The 17,841-nt window shown below is 39.2% G+C and overlaps 1 protein-coding gene across 1 annotated transcript in view; it reads right to left on the reverse strand.

The window, feature by feature from the left end:
- THRA (thyroid hormone receptor alpha) overlaps positions 1-17,841 on the reverse strand; it is a 154,089-nt gene that overhangs the window by 16,412 nt on the left and 119,836 nt on the right. The window contains exons 3-5 of the mRNA XM_070944757.1: positions 8,233-8,333; positions 4,159-4,306; positions 3,587-3,792 (exon numbers count right to left, since the gene is read on the reverse strand). Of these exons, the coding sequence (XP_070800858.1) occupies positions 3,587-3,792; positions 4,159-4,306; positions 8,233-8,333 (455 nt within the window). The remainder of the gene's footprint in view (positions 1-3,586; positions 3,793-4,158; positions 4,307-8,232; positions 8,334-17,841) is intronic.

A 17,841-nucleotide genomic window follows, 5' to 3' on the forward strand; every position in this document is an offset into this window, starting at 1 on the left:
GGATTCGAACTCGGTGCTCTGGATGAAGAAGGTAGGGAATCAGTCTGAATATCTCCAGTTGTGGAGTGGGTAGTAGGATGTATGGGGGTAAGGGGGTTGGTTGAGACCTTGTGGTCTGAAGTGGTAGACGTCATTTTGTTTAAAGTGTGGTCATATAAATTGTCGGCCATTTTGTGGACTGCATGGTGGAGTGTGGGGGCGGCCATTTCATTGGCCAGTTTTGAAGCCATGCTTTCGGGGAAGGTGGAAGCCATATTGGAAGCAATAAAGTCAATAGGGGGGGAGGGAGGATTTTTAATATAATGGGTGTTTAAAAAGTCAGTCTGGGAATCTATGGGTTGAAGCAAAAAATTGTTGCTTACCAGGTCTGGTGAGGTTGAAAGGGTGTTTAACAGTTCAAGAGTTCTTTGAGGAGTCCAGCCTGCATTTAGTAGGCCTGTCGCATATAAAGCTTGATACAGTATAAATGCTGTTTTGGAGAAGCTTGAGAAAATAAAAGTTGGTCTGAAATTATAGGGTTGGAACATACAAGGGATTCAGAAGGTTGAAGTCCTTGATGATAGTCATGAGGTGGAGTAGAATTGAGATCGAAGCAAGGTTGTTGTAAGTGTGGTTCTGTTCTTTTGGTGTTCAGGTGAAGAGGAGAAAAAAAATTGGGTCCTTTCGTAAAGAGGTTTGTACTTGCTGCCTAGCTTCAATAGAAAGTTTTTTTAGTCTTTTGGATAATGATTGGTGCTGTTTTGTTAAGGATACGGTTAATGCATCAATCTCTTGTAAAGATAGTTCGTTCAGGTTCAAGGATTCCATGTTAGGAAAAATCGTTCTATGATTTTAAAATTTACAAAAAATTCATAGACCTGAGCAATAATTTTTCATCGTCTGCTACCATTTATCAGATATATATTGATGGTCGTGCTCATTTGGTTCTATGAGGAAGTTATTTGGTCAATACAGCTTCAGGTTCAAAAAGTTGTTTTTATTATTTACAAATATATACATGCATACGATAATGAACAGGGTGTCCTGTTACATTTTTACCCTAACTGTATGACTCAGATGTTGAGAGGAGAGAGAAGTTCACGTGTTGTCTCACTGAGAGATAGATGAGAGATTGAGAAAAAAGGGGAAGATATCCAAGTGGTTTCTAGGTAAGAGTCCAATAAGAGAGTTCATTGGCTGATATAGTCACATGTGATGTCTGTAAAGACTTAACCCCTTCTAGTCTCTGGTGCATCATATGCAGGCAATATCTGACACTCTTTATATTTCATAGCCTTTCTACAATTAGAATCAAAATAATATCACCTTATTAAAATATTATAATAAGCATATTTATTTATTTATTTAAATATATTTTATTTAAAAATCTTTAAAACCATTACTAGCAATTTAAAAGACCAGTTTTAACAGATTTTATTCTGCTACCACACTGAAAATGTCAATACAGATAGTCCTCGATTTACGACCACAATTGAGTCCAAAATTTATGTTGCTAAGCATTACGACCTTTTTTGCCACAGTTGTTAAGCAAATCACTGCAGTTATTAAGCAAATCTGGCTTCCCCCATTGACTTAGCTCGTCAGAAGTTGGCTGGGAAGGTTACAAATGGTGATCTCATGACCCCAGAACACTGCAACTGTCATAAATACATGCCAATTGCCAAGTGCCCAAATTTTGATCACGTGACCATGAGGATGCTGCAACAGTCATGTGAAAACTGGTCATAAGTGACCTTTTTCATTGCCATTGTAACTTTGGTCACTAAACAAATGCTTGTAAGTCGAGGGCTACTTGTTTAAATTTCTTTCTTATATAGTTATATTTCACATTTCTGAACCACCCATCTCCCTCAAAGAGGGACTCTGGGTAGTGTACAATAAAACATCAAAACATAAAACAGTATAAAAAAATTAAAATGCTATACAAATACAAAATATATATACAAATTTTTAAGGAGGCAAGAATAATTAAGTCCTGTTAAAAATTAGTTGACAAAGGCAAAGGGAGGGCTCTCATGGCACCAACCAACCCCATGAGTGTGCTCCTTTGGAGATAAATTGAGAGCAGGACCTGTTTAGTTTTGTGATGAGAACTGAACAGCTTTTTAGTCCATATTTGGACCAAATTTCATTCACTTCCTATGTTCAGTAAGGAACTGCCCTCTGTTATGAAGGCTGCGAGAACAGAAAGGGCAATGTTAACCCATGATCCTCTCAGTCTGCTGGCCTATTTCCTCTCCCCAGCCGCAAGGCCTCCACTTTCTGTGATCTCCATGTCCTACCCTTGCCCTGACATTAACTGATTATAGCCAGCAGAGTGAGCCAAAAGCCAGCAATTCCTACTCTGCTCAGAAGGGATTTCTATTCCATTTGTCCTTGATCAGAGCTGAGAGGTCACAGCTGTGTCCATTTGCTCAGGCAAATTAACCCTACAAAGGCAACTCTGCAGCCTCGAATCTGCTAAACCAGTGTTTCCAACCTCAACAACTTTAAGGTGTGCAGACATGCTGGCTGGGGAATTTTGGGATTTAAGTCCACACATCTTAAAGTTGCTAAAGTTAAGAAACACTGCTAAACTATGGCAGCAAGAGAAATCTTGGAATGATTGAATTCTTGGATTTATCATTAAGTTTATGCAGATTCTGAGTTTAGTATAATTATTAACATTCAAAATGGATTACAATTTTCCCACATTAGTAGCCTGGGAAGAGATCTGTACATTTTTAAAAGAGTGCAACTAAAATAAAATATTGTATAAAATATTGTTTTCAAAGGCTGAGCAATGTTTTTATCACCTGTACTGAAATAAAATAAGCTTATAAATTGGCCAGATGGTTTATGTATGAGCATGAATGAAAGATATTGAAAAAATTTGGATGAGAAGCAAAACATCCTCAAAGAAAAACCAGAAAGTCCAGTTGCCTCTTGAAAAAGCACCTCTGGGACAACCTGCATATTCAGGTAACCAAAACTTGAAGCAGAGTAAATTATGCATATATTCACTTATTCTGCCTGATTTACCTTTAATCTGCCAGATTTTGTGGAAAGCCTGGAGTAAAGAGATCTACAGAAAGATATGGTCCTTTCAAAACAGAAAATATTATAGTTAGTCCTTGCTTAATTACCCTAATTGGGACAGAAAAATCTGTGGCTAAGTTAAGTGGTTAAGTGAACCATCATGTAACTGCCCCCTTAGTGATGTCAGTTCCAGCAATCACAGTTGCAGTCATTTAAATGAATAACCTGCAACTGTTCAGCAAGACATCACATGACTGCAACTTGCAACCTCTTGCTGGCTTCCCCATTGACTTTACCTGTCCAAAGTTGGCTGGGAAGGCAAATGGCAATCAAGTGAATGTAAGATGCTGCAACTGTTGTAAATGCACTAATTGTGATCATGTGACTGCAGGGACACAGACAGTCATAACTCACTTTTTCAGTGCCGTTGTAACTTCAGTTGATAAATGAATGGTTGTTAAGTGAGGACTACATGCAATTCAAAATAAAGAATGAAAAGATGTAAAATTATGTATTGTGTCAATACTGACAAATAGAACTTTCTACCCTATTTGCCAGTACAATTTACCAGGAATTTCCGCTTCTGTTTCCAATGGCTGCCTTGGGCGTTGGTACTGCAGTGTGCATCCGTAGCGATGCGGATCAACTCCCATTCGTCTGCTGTTGGTTCTGGCCGTTGCTGAAGGGATTTCATCATTTCGTCTTTGCGCCGTCTCTCCCGGTTCTCTTCAATCAGCTTACGTTTGGCTACTCTCTTGGAGTCATCCAGCACCACTAGGAGGGTGGTGAAGAATGAAGAGGTATGAGAGGAAGGGGGGGGCTCACATGGTCAATCAGAATTCTGCAACCAATTTGGCCAATTCTAAGGTGTCAAAGGGAATTATGAATAGCAATGTGATAGGCTGGCTTATACTTAAAACCCTATGGAATACTATGATAGCTCTCATGGTATCCCAAGGACTCAAAATGTAGGGATTCAAAGATGATCCCCATGTAATTTTACACACCAAACAATTATTTCCCTCTTTTGATTCTCCAAAGCGTGTCCATTCTTGGGCACATTTCTTCTCTATTCTTTGGTAATAGCCTGTAACCACTCCCAACCCCCCTAGTTCTCCAAAGTGGGCGCAATGCCCTTACAGTCCATGGCCATGCCAACGGCAATGCACTTCTTGAATCGGCAAAGCTGACACTGGTTGCGAGTGATCTTATTGATGACACAGGAGCCATCATATTTGCAGGAGTATGTTGGGTGCAGATTTTTCTGAATGGTCCGTCGGAAGAAGCCCTGTAGAACAGAGAATACAGTCAGACGCAGGCAACCCTGAGCATGTATCCTTCCATTCTCAAACCATATTCCACTCTCCCCAACTCTTGAGCTTCTATAGTCTACTGAACAGAATATAGTCCTGCTGTATTGTAGTGTTATTGACCTTTTCAACTAAGTGGACCTTTTCCCTACTATATCAGTGACAGACATATAATCATTGAGATTACTGGGGGGAAAATACGGGTAGTCTTCCACTTACAACAGTTCATTTAGTGACCATTCAAAGTTACGACAGCACCGGAAAAAGTGATTTATGACCAGTTTTCAATTGCAATTGAGTGATTTATGATGCCACTTGAATTTTCTGCCCAAGGCACTAAAAAAGCTATATCTGCCTGAAATTTGTTTGCTTTCTCTTTAAGTCTGTGTTTCCTTTTATGGATTTCAAGAGGCCACAACAGATGACACATTGCCGCTCCCAAGTGAAAGGCAGATCTGCAGTAGCCTTCTGTACAAAGAATGGTGATCTTCAGGCACAATTCCCAATTACTACAAAGAAGTTAATTGTAGGAAACATTCTGAGGACTGATTTCCCTATATCATTAATGGCTGTAGAGCATGGGTGTAAAACTCACGGCATCACGTTACCATCACGTGATGTTTCACGACATTTTTCCCATTTGCAGAGCTGGGGTGGCCGTGGCCTGTGTGTGACTCATCCGACCCGCGGGCTGCCAGTTTGACACCCCTGCTGTAGAGTGTCCTGTATATTTTCTGCTGCAGGCCCCAGTGTTGACCATAAAGCAACTTAGGCTCTTATTGAGTTAATTCTCCCATGCCCTGTCTTTGGGAAAAAAACCTTGTTTATCTGCAGAAATCCTCTTGTTCATCTTACAATCTAGTACACAGGTGTCAAACTTGATCGTGTCATGTGACATCATGTGATGTATCACATCATTTTTTGCCTTTGCGGAGGCGGGGTGGGTGTGGCCTGCATGTGATGCATCCGGCCCAGTTAGACACCCCTGATCTAGCACAACGTTTCCTCAGCCACCAGTTTTTTTACTGTTTCCTTTTTTTTTTTTTGAAAAACTTTATTGAGTTTAAAAAAGAAAAACATACATATATTGACATTTCCATTAATATCAGATGTGCAGTGGTTTTAACTATATACAAAATATATTTCTGGTGACATTTCAAATTACTTTTTGCTTTTATTTAACACACCTTTTTCTCTTTCTTTCATTTTATCATACATCCATTCATACCACCTTCCCCACACAGTATAATATTCTGAATTCTCATCATCATTTATTTCATGAGTTAATTTAGTCATCTCTGCGCACTCCAGTATTTTCCTAATTATAAGCTCTTCTGGTGGCTGGATTTTCTCTTTCCAATATTGTGCATAAGCCAGTCTGGCAGCTGTAATTATGTGTATCATTAAATGAATCCTTTCCTTTCCATATGGCTTCTTTACTATTCCCAGGAGAAATATTTCCGGTGTTAATTCAATATCTTCCCCAATTATTTCTTGTAACCATCTCCTGATCTTACTCCAATATCCTTTCGCTTCCGGGCACATCCACCACATGTGAAAGAAGGTTCCTTGACCATAGCCACATTTCCAACAGTTGGATTGTATATTGGGGTATATCTTTGCTAGCCTAGCCGGGGCTAGATACCATCTGTGGAGCATCTTGTAATGATTTTCCTTGTATGTCGTAGCTCTGGTCAATTTAAGGTTCTTATTCCATGCCTCCTCCCATTCGTTAAAACTTATATTACGTCCAATATTTTTCTCCCATGCACACATTTGATTCTTTGTTATATCCTCAGCCCTGTCTTCATCTAATAAATAATTATATAATTTAGCCAGAATCTTTTTGCCTGTTCCCATCAGGACTTTGTCCAACCCATTGAGTCCAAATTCTAAACCGTATTGTTCTTTGTTTTTCTGGTGTCTAGATTTGATTTGTAAGTAGGTCCACCAATCTAAAATTATTCCTTGCTCTCTCAAAGTATCATTTGATTTGAGGTTTCCTCCTTCATCTAAAATGTCTTTATACCTACTCATTTATTTATTTATTTATTTATTTATTTATTTATTCGATTTGTATACCGCCCTACTCCCGAAGGACTCAGGGCGGTGAACAGCCAAACAATAAAATAACATAGACATAAAAAATTTAAAAACCAGATAAAATCAAATTAAATTATTTTGGCCCAGACAGATTAAAACACCCCAATAATTTAAAAACAGATTAAAATTTACATATTTAAAAGGGAAGAGATTAGGCCAAGCCCGCCTGCTGGAATAAAAAGGTCTTCACAGCGCGGCGGAAGGTGCGCAGATCCGGGATCCTCCGTATCTCCGGGGGGAGCTCATTCCAGACGGTAGGTGCCCCCACAGAGAAGGCTCTCCCCCTAGGGGTCGCCAGCCGACATTGTTTGGCTGACGGCACCCGGAGGAGTCCCTCTCTATGAGAGCGAACTGGCCGGTGGGAGGCTATTGGTGGTAGTAGGCGGTCCCGTAGATAACCAGGTCCTAAGCCATGGAGCGCTTTAAAGGTGGTAACCAAAACCTTGAAGCGCACCCGGAAGACCACCGGGAGCCAGTGCAGCTCGCGCAGGAGAGGTGTCACATGGGAGCGCCACGTCGCTCCCATTACCACCCGCACGGCCGCACTCTGCGCCAGTTGGAGCCTCCGGGTGCTCCTCAAGGGGAGCCCCATGTAGAGAGCATTGCAATAGTCCAGGCGGGAGGTGACGAGGGCATGAGTGACCGTGCGTAACGAGTCCCGATCCAGAAAGGGACGCAACTGGCGAATCAGGCGAACCTGATGAAAAATCCTCATTCCCCATCTATTGGGATAGATCAGGGCCTCCATCATGGAGAGCCATCTTGGGACTTTTTTATAGTATCTCTGCCTGATCGGGGTCCATGTTTGTATCAATGAGTCTCTGATTTTATGTCTATGAAAATATGTTTTCTTTTTCTTCTCTGTGTCCCATAAGTATGCATGCCACCCTTTTTGTAGGTCGTGGCCTTCTAGGGTTAAGATCCTCTTATTTTCCAGGGTGGCCCAGTCCCTTATCCAAACTAGTTTAGCTGCCCTATAGTATGTTTCCCAATCGGGAAGCCCAAATCCTCCTATATCTCTTTTGCCCCTTAAAATTTTGATGGAAAACCTCGGCTTCTTCCCCTCCCATATAAATTCTCTGATGATTTTATCTAATTCTGAGAAAAATTTTTTATCTAAGTTCACCGGTATATTTTGAAATAAGAAATAAGAATAATACAGTTTTTTTACTGTTTCCTATCATCACTCATCTATCTCCAATCTACAACACAGTCCTTTCAACAGTTCCAAGAAGGCTCCACACCAGTGGTGGGTTTCTACCGGTTCGCCCAGGTTTGGGCAAACCGGTAGTGACAGTGGCGGGAGGCTCCGCCCACCCGCCCAGACGTCATCATGGAAGCTCTGTGCATGTGCAGAAGGTTCTGCGCATGCACGCGGTCACAGTTCCGAACCGGTAGCGAAGGTAAGTGGAACCCACTACTGCTCCACACCCATTTGCACTATTCAGGTGACCCTAAGGACACAGATAAACCTCCAGGTGGCCTCAACTACTCTCTAAAAGAATGCAAATGACCAGCTGTCTGCAAGGAGTATAAATCCTTCCATACCCCACCATCTAGTCAGCGCTGAAGAAGCTTCTTGGATGAGAAGCAAAATGTCTTTAAAAGAAAAACCAGAAAGTCAGTTGCCTCTTGAAAAAAGCACCTTTGGGACATTGCTGTATAACTGAGGATGACTTTAAGCTGCCTCAGGTATGATTGAGGATCAGGTGAAAATAATTTCATAAGGATATGATGAAAAGGTTGAGTCATATTGCTGCATGATTTGCATTGAGACACACCTTTTTCAAGCATTTTTTACCTTGCAGCCTTCACAGGTAATACAGCGGTAGTGGTACCCTGTGGCTTTGTCTCCACATACAACGCACTGTTCATCTTTGTCCAAATAGCTAGGGATGTACCCTGTAGAAGAAAGCCAAGATGTCAAAGCTGGAAAGAGGAAACAGCAGCTGCAAGAGGTTAAGACCTACTGAAGTAGACTATGAAGCATTCTTGCTCACCACTCTCACTCCATAGAAAAACTCCTTCTACTAAATACGACTATATTCGACATCATATTTGTATGCGAAACGTGGCTGAATTCATCACTACCAGACTCCATTACCACAGTAAGAGACTATCATGTGCACAGGTCTGACCGTGAAATCTGCAGAGGGGATGGTGTTGCTATCTTCTATAAAAAAATCCCTAAATCTAATAAATATTCAAGTTACACAAGAGTTAGCTCTTCCTGAGACCATCGTATGCGACCTTTCCCTAAACACCACAATTCGCTTCATACTCTGTTACAGAGCCCCTGATTATGACCTTGTACATGTGAACAAACTAACATCACTACTAACATGGGCAGCCTCCTGCCCACACCCTCTTTATCTTTCTTGGTGACCTAAATCTACCTCTTATTAATTGGACCCTAAATGAATGTACAACTGAACCCATACATGCAACCCTGTACAATGCTGTAACTAATCTGGGACTAGAACAACTAGTAACTAATAACACTAGACTCAACAACTGCCTTGATCTCATCTTCTGCAACAGTTTAAATTCAATTTATGGACTACAAATAAAAGAACCCTTTTCCAACAGTGACCATAGCATGATAGACTTTTATCTTAACTTACGTCCTCACATAGACAATCATAATGACAGAATCCCAAAGTATAACTTTAGAAAAGCCAACTATGAACTCATAACTGATAACCTTTCATCTCTTGATTGGCAAACTCTATTCACTGGCTGCATCACTGCCAAAGACCATTATAACATTTTTTTTGTAAGAAGTCAAAAGAATCATCAAACTATACGTACCACTAATAACTCCCAAAACCAGGAAAAATAAATTACCCATAGCAATAAGGAAGCTTCAGACCAAAAAAACCCCTCTTTGGCGCAAAAACAAAACTGGCTATGTAGCTAACTTCAAAAGTCTCTACAAAACCGTATGCCGACAGATAAAGGCAGAATGCATCAGTTATCACAGCAAACAAGAGGAAAACCTAATATGTGGGACTTCCGGTTTTTCTGGCTCCGGTGAAGACGGTGCCTTTTTAAGGACCGCCAGCCCCGCCGTTTGTAGAGCCGCTTCGATCGTGAGAAGCGGCTTGGAAACTCCAGAATCTGCAGGATTTGAAGGAGAGAGTAAGCAAGGCACAGGTTGAGCCCCTGTGAGCCCCCAGAAGTTTGCTATTGGGGGGAAAACAGGCGCGGCTCCCTTCCAACTTGCGAAGACTCCGAGCGGCGTGGGACGACTCTGCTTTCTGCAGAGCAAGCCGGCAGCAGCAAACACGAAAATTGAATGAAACTAACTTTACCAACTAAAAAAAACAAAAACCTGAACCCTGAAACCAAGGAACTGCAAGTATTCTTTCTCTTTGTGATTTCCCGATTTTACTAAAAACTAACACGAGCGGAGGCGGCTTGAAAAGATGGCACCGCTCCAGCGCTAACAAGTTAACAAGCAGAAAGGGAGAGTGATTTTCTAAAGCTATTCCAACAAGTTACATTGTTGCGCTGTTTGTAGCAAGCACAGGAGAAGAGGGGAAAAAAATCCCTTTTTAAAACAAGTTGATCTTACAGTCTAATTCTATTTCTAATTTGCCTAAAAAACTGGGGGACTTTTTTAGAGGACTTTGTGGTGTTGGAAGAGGAAAAAGGATTTCCCTTTTTAGAAAATCTAACCTACGTGGCAAAATGGCTTCTAAAAAACAGGAAAGCAAGGCAGCAGGGGGGGGAATCCCCCACACACAAGCCTGAAGAGCAGTTTGATTTTGAAAAATTAAAAAAATTTATCACTCAGGCTTTGGATGATAATTTTCAAAAATCACAACAGGAAATGGATGATAAATTTCAAAAATCACAACAAGAAATTAAGCAGGAAATTAGTGAAATGAAAAACTTGGTGAAAGAGAATTATGACAAGTTGACTGATAAATTATCAAATGTGGTTTCTGGCCTGTCAGAAATTATTATTAAAGTGGATTCTAAATTGGAAGATTTTAAATCAGAAGTGAATGTCAAAATAAAGGATACTGATTTTAAAATTGCTGATGTGGATAATAAAATGCAGAGAGTTGAAGACGAGATTACGATGATGCAATTCCGGTCCATGGAATTTGCTATAAGAATTAGAGGTATCAAGGAGAGTGACCGGCAAGATCTGAGACAGGTTTGTGCTGATGCCTTGGCTGTGTTGTTAAAAATTAATTCTGATGAGATTTTTTACAAAATAGATAAAATTTGCAGAGTGAATTCGTGGGTGGCCAGACAAAGACAATTACCAAGAGATGTGGTGATATATTTCACAGATAGAAGAATGAGAAATGATATTTTGCAAAAATCTTTTCTTTCCTCTGTGCAAGTGGAGGGAACTCAAGTTGGAATTTATAAAGAATTACCTCCAAAGATGCTGAAAGATAGAAAAGACTTTGGTTTTTTAGTAAAGGAATTAAACAAATTAGAGATACCATTCCGGTGGGATGCCCCAACAGGTATAATTTTGAAGTATCATGGGGAAAGATATCGACTGAATACTGTTGAAAAAGCGTAACATTTTTACCATACTGTTTTTAAGGAGAGATCACCATCTCCACGTTCATCTACTGTATTGGAGATAAAGGAGAGTGATAAGGAGAAGCAACCCCAGCAAGAGTTGGAAGTGCAGCTTAAGCAGGTTGAATTAGATCCAATAGAAGCGCAGGGTGCTGTAGGAGGTTTTCTGGAGGAGCCCCTGCTAGAATCCTCTCCAATTTTGACTACAAGAGATGTGGCTTTGGACCTAGCTCGTATGGCTGAAGCTAAAGACCAGCGGATAACTCGTGCGGTTTCAAAACAACTCAAAGAAAAACAATTGCAAGAAAGAGCTAAGGCACAACAATATAAAAAAGGAGCTAAGAGTACTACAGAACACAGTGAAGCCATGGGGAGAGCAAAGTCGGTGGCCTCGGAAGACATCCGGCAATTCTGCTCGTCGCTTCAAAAAAGTATACATGATGGTTAAGTTTTTGTCATGGAATGTGAATGGACTGAACTCACCACAGAAAAGAAAGAAAATATTTACATATTTGCAACAATTTAATAATGATATAACTTGTCTACAAGAAACTCATATCAGAATGCAAGATCAAAAATACTTGATAAACTCCAAATTAGGATCACACTTTATAGCTTCAAACTTGGAAAAAAAGAATGGTGTGGTTATTTATATAAACAAAAGATTATCAGCTAAAATTATAGAAGCAGATGAAGGTGGTAGGTTTGTAGCAATTGAATTGCATACTGTACAGTCAGGTCCAGAAATATTGGGACATTGACACAATTCTAACATCTTTGGCTCTATACACTACCACAATGGAGTTGGAATGAAACAAACACAATGCACGTTAACTGCAGACTGTCAGCTTTAATTTGAGAGAATGTACATCCAACTCAGGTGAACGGTGTAGGATTTACAGCAGTTTGTATATGTGCCTCCCACTTGTTAAGGGACCAAAAGTAATGGGACAATTGGCTTCTCAGCTGTTCCATGGCCATGTGTGTGATATTCCCTCATTACCCCAATTACAATGTGCAGATAAAAGGCCCAGAGTTCATTTCAAGTGTGCTATTTGCATTTGGAATCTGTTGCTGTCAACTCTCAAGATGAGATCCAAAGAGCTGTCACTATCAGTGAAGCAAGCCATCATTAGGCTGAAGAAACAAAACAAATCCATCAGAGAGATAGCAAGAACATTAGGCGTGGCCAAAACAACTGTTTGAAACATTCTCAAAAAGAAGAAATGCACCGGTGAGCTCAGCAACACCAAAAGACCTGGGAGACCATGGAAAACAAGTGTGGTGGATGACTGAAGAATTCTTTCCCTGGTGAAGAAAACACCCTTCACAACAGTTGGCCAGATCAAGAACACTCTCCAGGAGGTGGGTGTATGTGTGTCGAAGTCAACAATCAAGAGAAGACTTCACCAGAGTGAATACAGAGGGTTCACCACAAGATGTAAACCATTGGTGAGCCTCAAAAACAGAAAGGCCAGATTAGAGTTTGCCAAACAACATCTAACAAAGCCTTCACAGTTCTGGAACAAGATCCTATGGACAGATGAGACCAAGATCAACTTGTACCAGAGTGATGGGAAGAGAAGAGTATGGAGAAGGAAAGGAATTGCTCATGATCCTAAGCATACCACCTCATCAGTGAAGCATGGTGGTGGTAGTGTCATGGCGTGGGCATGTATGGCTGCCAATGGAACTGGTTCTCTTGTATTTATTGATGATGTGACTGCTGACAAAATCAGCAGGATGAATTCTGAAGTGTTTCGGGCAATATTATCTGCTCACATTCAGCCAAATGCTGCAGAACTCATTGGACGTTGCTTCACAGTGCAGATGGACAATGACCCAAAGCATACTGCAAAAGCAACCAAAGAGTTTTTGAAGGGACAGAAGTGGAATGTTATGCAATGGCCAAGTCAATCACCTGACCTGAATCCCATTGAGCATGCATTTCACTTGCTGAAGACAAAACTGAAGGGAAAATGCCCCAAGAACAAGCAGGAACTGAAGACAGTTGCAGTAGAGGCCTGGCAGAGCATCACCAGGGATGAAACCCAGCGTCTGGTGATGTCTATGCATTCCAGACTTCAGGCTGTGATTGACTGCAAAGGATTTGCAACCAAGTATTAAGAAGGGAAAGTTTGATTTATGATTATTATTCTGTCCCATTACTTTTGGTCCCTTAACAAGTGGGAGGCACATATGCAAACTGCTGTAAGTCCTACATCATTCACCTGAGTTGGATGTACATACCCTCAAATTAAAGCTGACAGTCTGCAGTTAACGTACATTGTGTTTGTTTCATTCCAACTCCATTGTGGTGGTGTATAGAGCCAAAGATGTTAGAATTGTGTCGATGTCCCAATATTTCTGGACCTGACTGTACATGGTCAAATTCTTGTGATTGGAATTTATGCTCCTAACCAACAACAGGATCACTTTTATAAAATTTTGCATACTAAAATATTGCAATGGGATTATAGATCTATTTTGATTATGGGAGACTGGAATGGAATAATTGATTCTAAATTAGATAAAAAAAAGTCTGGCGAAGTCTAGGATTAGACTACCACAAACTTTTTTTGATATGAAAGAAGATCTGGAATTAAAAGATGTTTGGAGAATACATAATTCAAAAGACTTGGACTATACTTTTTTTTCTGATAGACACAGATCTTTTTCAAGGATTGATTTTATTTTATTATCAAATGATTTACTTGTTAAAACAAAAAGAACTAAAATCTTTCCAAGAATTTTATCTGATCACAGCTCAGTATGGATAGAAATTGAGATTGGAAAAATTGAGAAAAGATCATGGAGATTAAATGAAAATTTGTTTAGATATGAAAAAAATATAATAGAACTTAAGAAGCAGATGAAAGAATTTTTTGAAATTAATTTGAACAAGGGTACCCCTATTGAAATTGTCTGGGATGCAAGTAAAGCCTATATGAGAGGGGTACTCATTCATATGAATTCTAAACATAAACTGAATAGACAAAAGAAAAGATTAGAAATTGAAGCAGAAATAAAGAAAAAAGAACAGTTACTTATCAAAAATGCAGCAGATGAAAGAATACGTGGTGCTATAAAACTTTTGAAAGATCAATTCCAAATGCTTATGGCGGATCAAGTTGCAACAAATTTACAATACGCAAAGCATAATACATTCTGTAATGCCAATAAACCGGGCAGATGGCTGGCTTATACATTAAGGAAGAAACAGAGTATGCGGACTATCGACTGTATTGATATTGGAGGGAAAGAAATTTATCAACAAAAATTAATTAAAGAAGCTTTTGTAGATTATTATACTAAACTATATGCTAAAGATGATATACAGAATGGACTTATAGAAAAATATTTAGAAAATAAAAGAGTTACAAAAGTTACTAATCAACAAAAGGAAAGAATGAATCACCCTATAACAGTGGAGGAAATAATTGCAGCAATTAAACAACTGAAAACTGCCAAAGCTCCGGGAACGGATGGCTTGACTGCAGTGTATTATAAAACTTTGCAAGCAGAAATGGTGGAACAACTTAGAGACTTATTTTATAACATACAACAAGGGGGTAAAATACCCCCATCATGGAAAACAGCTTATATTTCTTTGATACCAAAAGAGCAAGCAGGTCCTAAAAAACCGGAGAATTATAGACCAATATCTCTTCTGAATAATGATTATAAAATTTATGCAAAAGTACTAGCCAACAGGTTGATGCCAGTAATTCAAGAGGTGATTCATGATGATCAAGCGGGATTTATAGAGGGTAGATATATGAAGGACAATGTAAGGCAAGTTATAGATTTATTGGAATATCTTGAGAAGAATAAACAGATCCCTGCAGTGCTGGTCTTTTTGGATGCGGAGAAGGCCTTTGACAGAGTGGATTGGAATTTTCTATTAAAGACTTTGAAAAAGATGGACTTTGGGGATCAATTTATACAAGCAGTTTCAGCAATCTACCAAGAGCAAAAGGCACAGATTATTATTAATGGAAATTTAACAACAGATTTTAATATTGAAAAAGGAACAAGACAAGGTTGTCCGTTATCCCCTTTGTTATTTATTTTAACACTAGAAGTCTTGTTGAATACAATACGGGATTCGAACAGCTTGAAAGGTATAGTGATAAGGCAAGAGGATTACAGAATAAGGGCATTTGCAGATGACCTGGTTGTTACCCTTTCACAACCGATGGAATCAATAATCCAGATGAAAGACATTATAAAAGATTATGGTACAGTATCAGGATTTAGACTGAACCAGAAAAAAACTAAGATGATAGTTAAAAATATGACACAAGATCGAAAACATGAATTTGAAAGGATGGCAGGCTTTGAGATTGTATCAAAGGTTAAATATCTAGGAATTCAGGTTGCAGAATCAAATATGAAACTATTTCAAAACAATTATGAGGTGTTATGGCGAGAGGTACGAAAAGATATGGAGACTTGGAAAAAGCTGCAGCTCTTGTTACTTGGAAGAATAGCAGCAGTTAAGATGAACATTTTTCCAAGATTTCTTTTTTTGTTTCAAATGATTCCGGTGCTTAAAAGTGATAAACAACTGAAAGAATGGCAAAGTGGAGTGAATAAGTTTGTTTGGAACGAGAAAAAACCGAGAGTGAAATTAAAAATTATGCAAGATGCTCCAGAAAGGGGAGGCCTTAAACTCCCAAACCTACAGATATATTATGAAGCAGCAGCTTTGACCCAAGCAAGCGATTGGTTCGGAAGGAAAAAGACTGGAATATTGAATATAGAAAGCTTTGACCTTGATTTTGGATGGCATGCTTACTTATTTTATGACAACAAAGTGGATAAAGTATTTAAAAGCCACATACTTAGAGACTCTTTGATGAGAGTTTGGAAGAAGCACCGATTCAAATGGGATTATAAAATACCGCTATGGCTGGATCTTGGTCATATTATGTGGAATACAAATATAATGTCACTCGGGGGGTTTTTATACAAAGAGGTTCTTTTTACAGATGCGGGCAGATGGCAGTTGAAGACATTACAGACACTGTTGGACGAAGGGATTAATTTAACTTGGTTACAATATAATCAACTACAATTGAGATGGAAAGAGGACCAAAAAACTGGTATTATGTTGCATGAGGAAGAATTGGTTAGACATATAAAAGAGAAAGGTCCAATGCATATTAAAAGGCTTTACAATGTTTTGTTAGAAAGGGATTCAGAAACTGAATTGGTTAAAGATTGTATGATTAAATGGGCACAGAATTTTGCAGAACCAGTAATGTTGGAAACATGGGAGAAAATATGGGTTCAGAACGTTAAATTTACGCAATTGCAGAATTTGAGGGAAAATTTCTATAAAATGTTTTACAGATGGCATTTAGATCCCAAAAAATTATCCTGTATGTATCCTAATGTTCAGCCAAAATGTTGGAGATGTGATAGTCTAGATGCTACATATTACCATGTTTGGTGGAATTGCAAGAAAGTTAAGGCTTTTTGGATAAAAATATGGTGGGTTATGCAGAATGTTTTGAAGAAAAAAATTCAATTTTCTCCACAACTGTTTTTATTGGGTATAGTAAAGGGTTTTACATTGGATGAAACTAAGCTGATATTGTATATGATAACAGCAGCGAGATTATTGATAGGTAAATACTGGAAAAATGAAGCTTTACCCACCATTGAAGAATGGACTTTCAAGATGGCCAGTTTTGAGGAGATGGCGAAGATCTCAGCATATTTAAAAGATCGCTCACAAGAGACTTATGAATGGGAATGGAAAAAATGGATAGATTATGTGCAGAAAAAATACCAAGTTAGGAAGTATCAAATTGTTTTTCACTGAAAGTTATATAAAAATAGAAATGTATGAACTGTGAAGAGAGAAAAAATTATAAGGGGGCTTGAGGGGTTCAAGTTTTTATAAAAAAAGGGGATTTTGATGGGATTATATTCTGTGGAAGTCAGAGGGGGAGGGTTAGGGGGGGTTGGGGGGGTTAGGGTGGGGAGTGAGGGGTGGGTTGGGGGGGAAAAAGTGGGGTGAAAATGTAACTGTAAAACTTTTGCAATTAAAAAAAAAAGAGGAAAACCTAATATGAACTAAATCCACCCAGGCCTTCTACAATTTTGTAAACAACAAACTTAAAGACTCAAGATCCATCCCACCACTAAAAGGACCAAACGGGAAAAACTGTAATGATGAAACCGTTAAGGCCAACCTCTTCAACACATTCTTCAGTTCAGTCTTTGTAAACAGCAATGGCTCATGTCCCTCAATTCCCAATCGTAACACAACTACTCACAACAATCTACTACATGTCGATTTCACAGAAGATGCCGTTGAAAAGGCACTATGCAACCTAAAACCATCTCTATCGATTGGCTCTGATGGATTATGTGCCTACTTCCTAAAGAAGCTCTCAACCACCATAGCAGAACCACTTAGCATAATCTACGAAATATCTTTCAGAACCAGCTCCTTACCTAACTTATGGTCACTAGCCACGGTCATCCCTATCTTCAAAAAGGGTGACTCCAGCCTAGTTGATAATTACAGACCAATCTCATTATGTTGTGTCACCTGCAAAGTCATGGAATCAATCATAAACCAATCCATTACCCTCTACTTAGAGACTAACAACCTACTCTCTAACAAGCAATTTGGCTTTAGAAAAAAATTGTCCTGCAATCTGCAACTATTACACTGCAAAAACATATGGACTTCAAAACTCAACCATGGTAAATCAATAGATGCAATTTATATAGACTTCTGTAAAGCCTTCGATTCAGTGGTACACGACAAGCTACTTTTAAAACTAAAATCTTATGGCATTTCCGGATTCCTGCATAAGTAGATAGCTGCGTTCCTATC

The sequence above is a fragment of the Pituophis catenifer genome, unplaced genomic scaffold (assembly GCF_029215685.1).
Source record: "Pituophis catenifer annectens isolate HBS135680 unplaced genomic scaffold, rPitCat1.0.hap2 SCAF_5, whole genome shotgun sequence".
NCBI classification, from domain to species: domain Eukaryota; kingdom Metazoa; phylum Chordata; class Lepidosauria; order Squamata; family Colubridae; genus Pituophis; species Pituophis catenifer.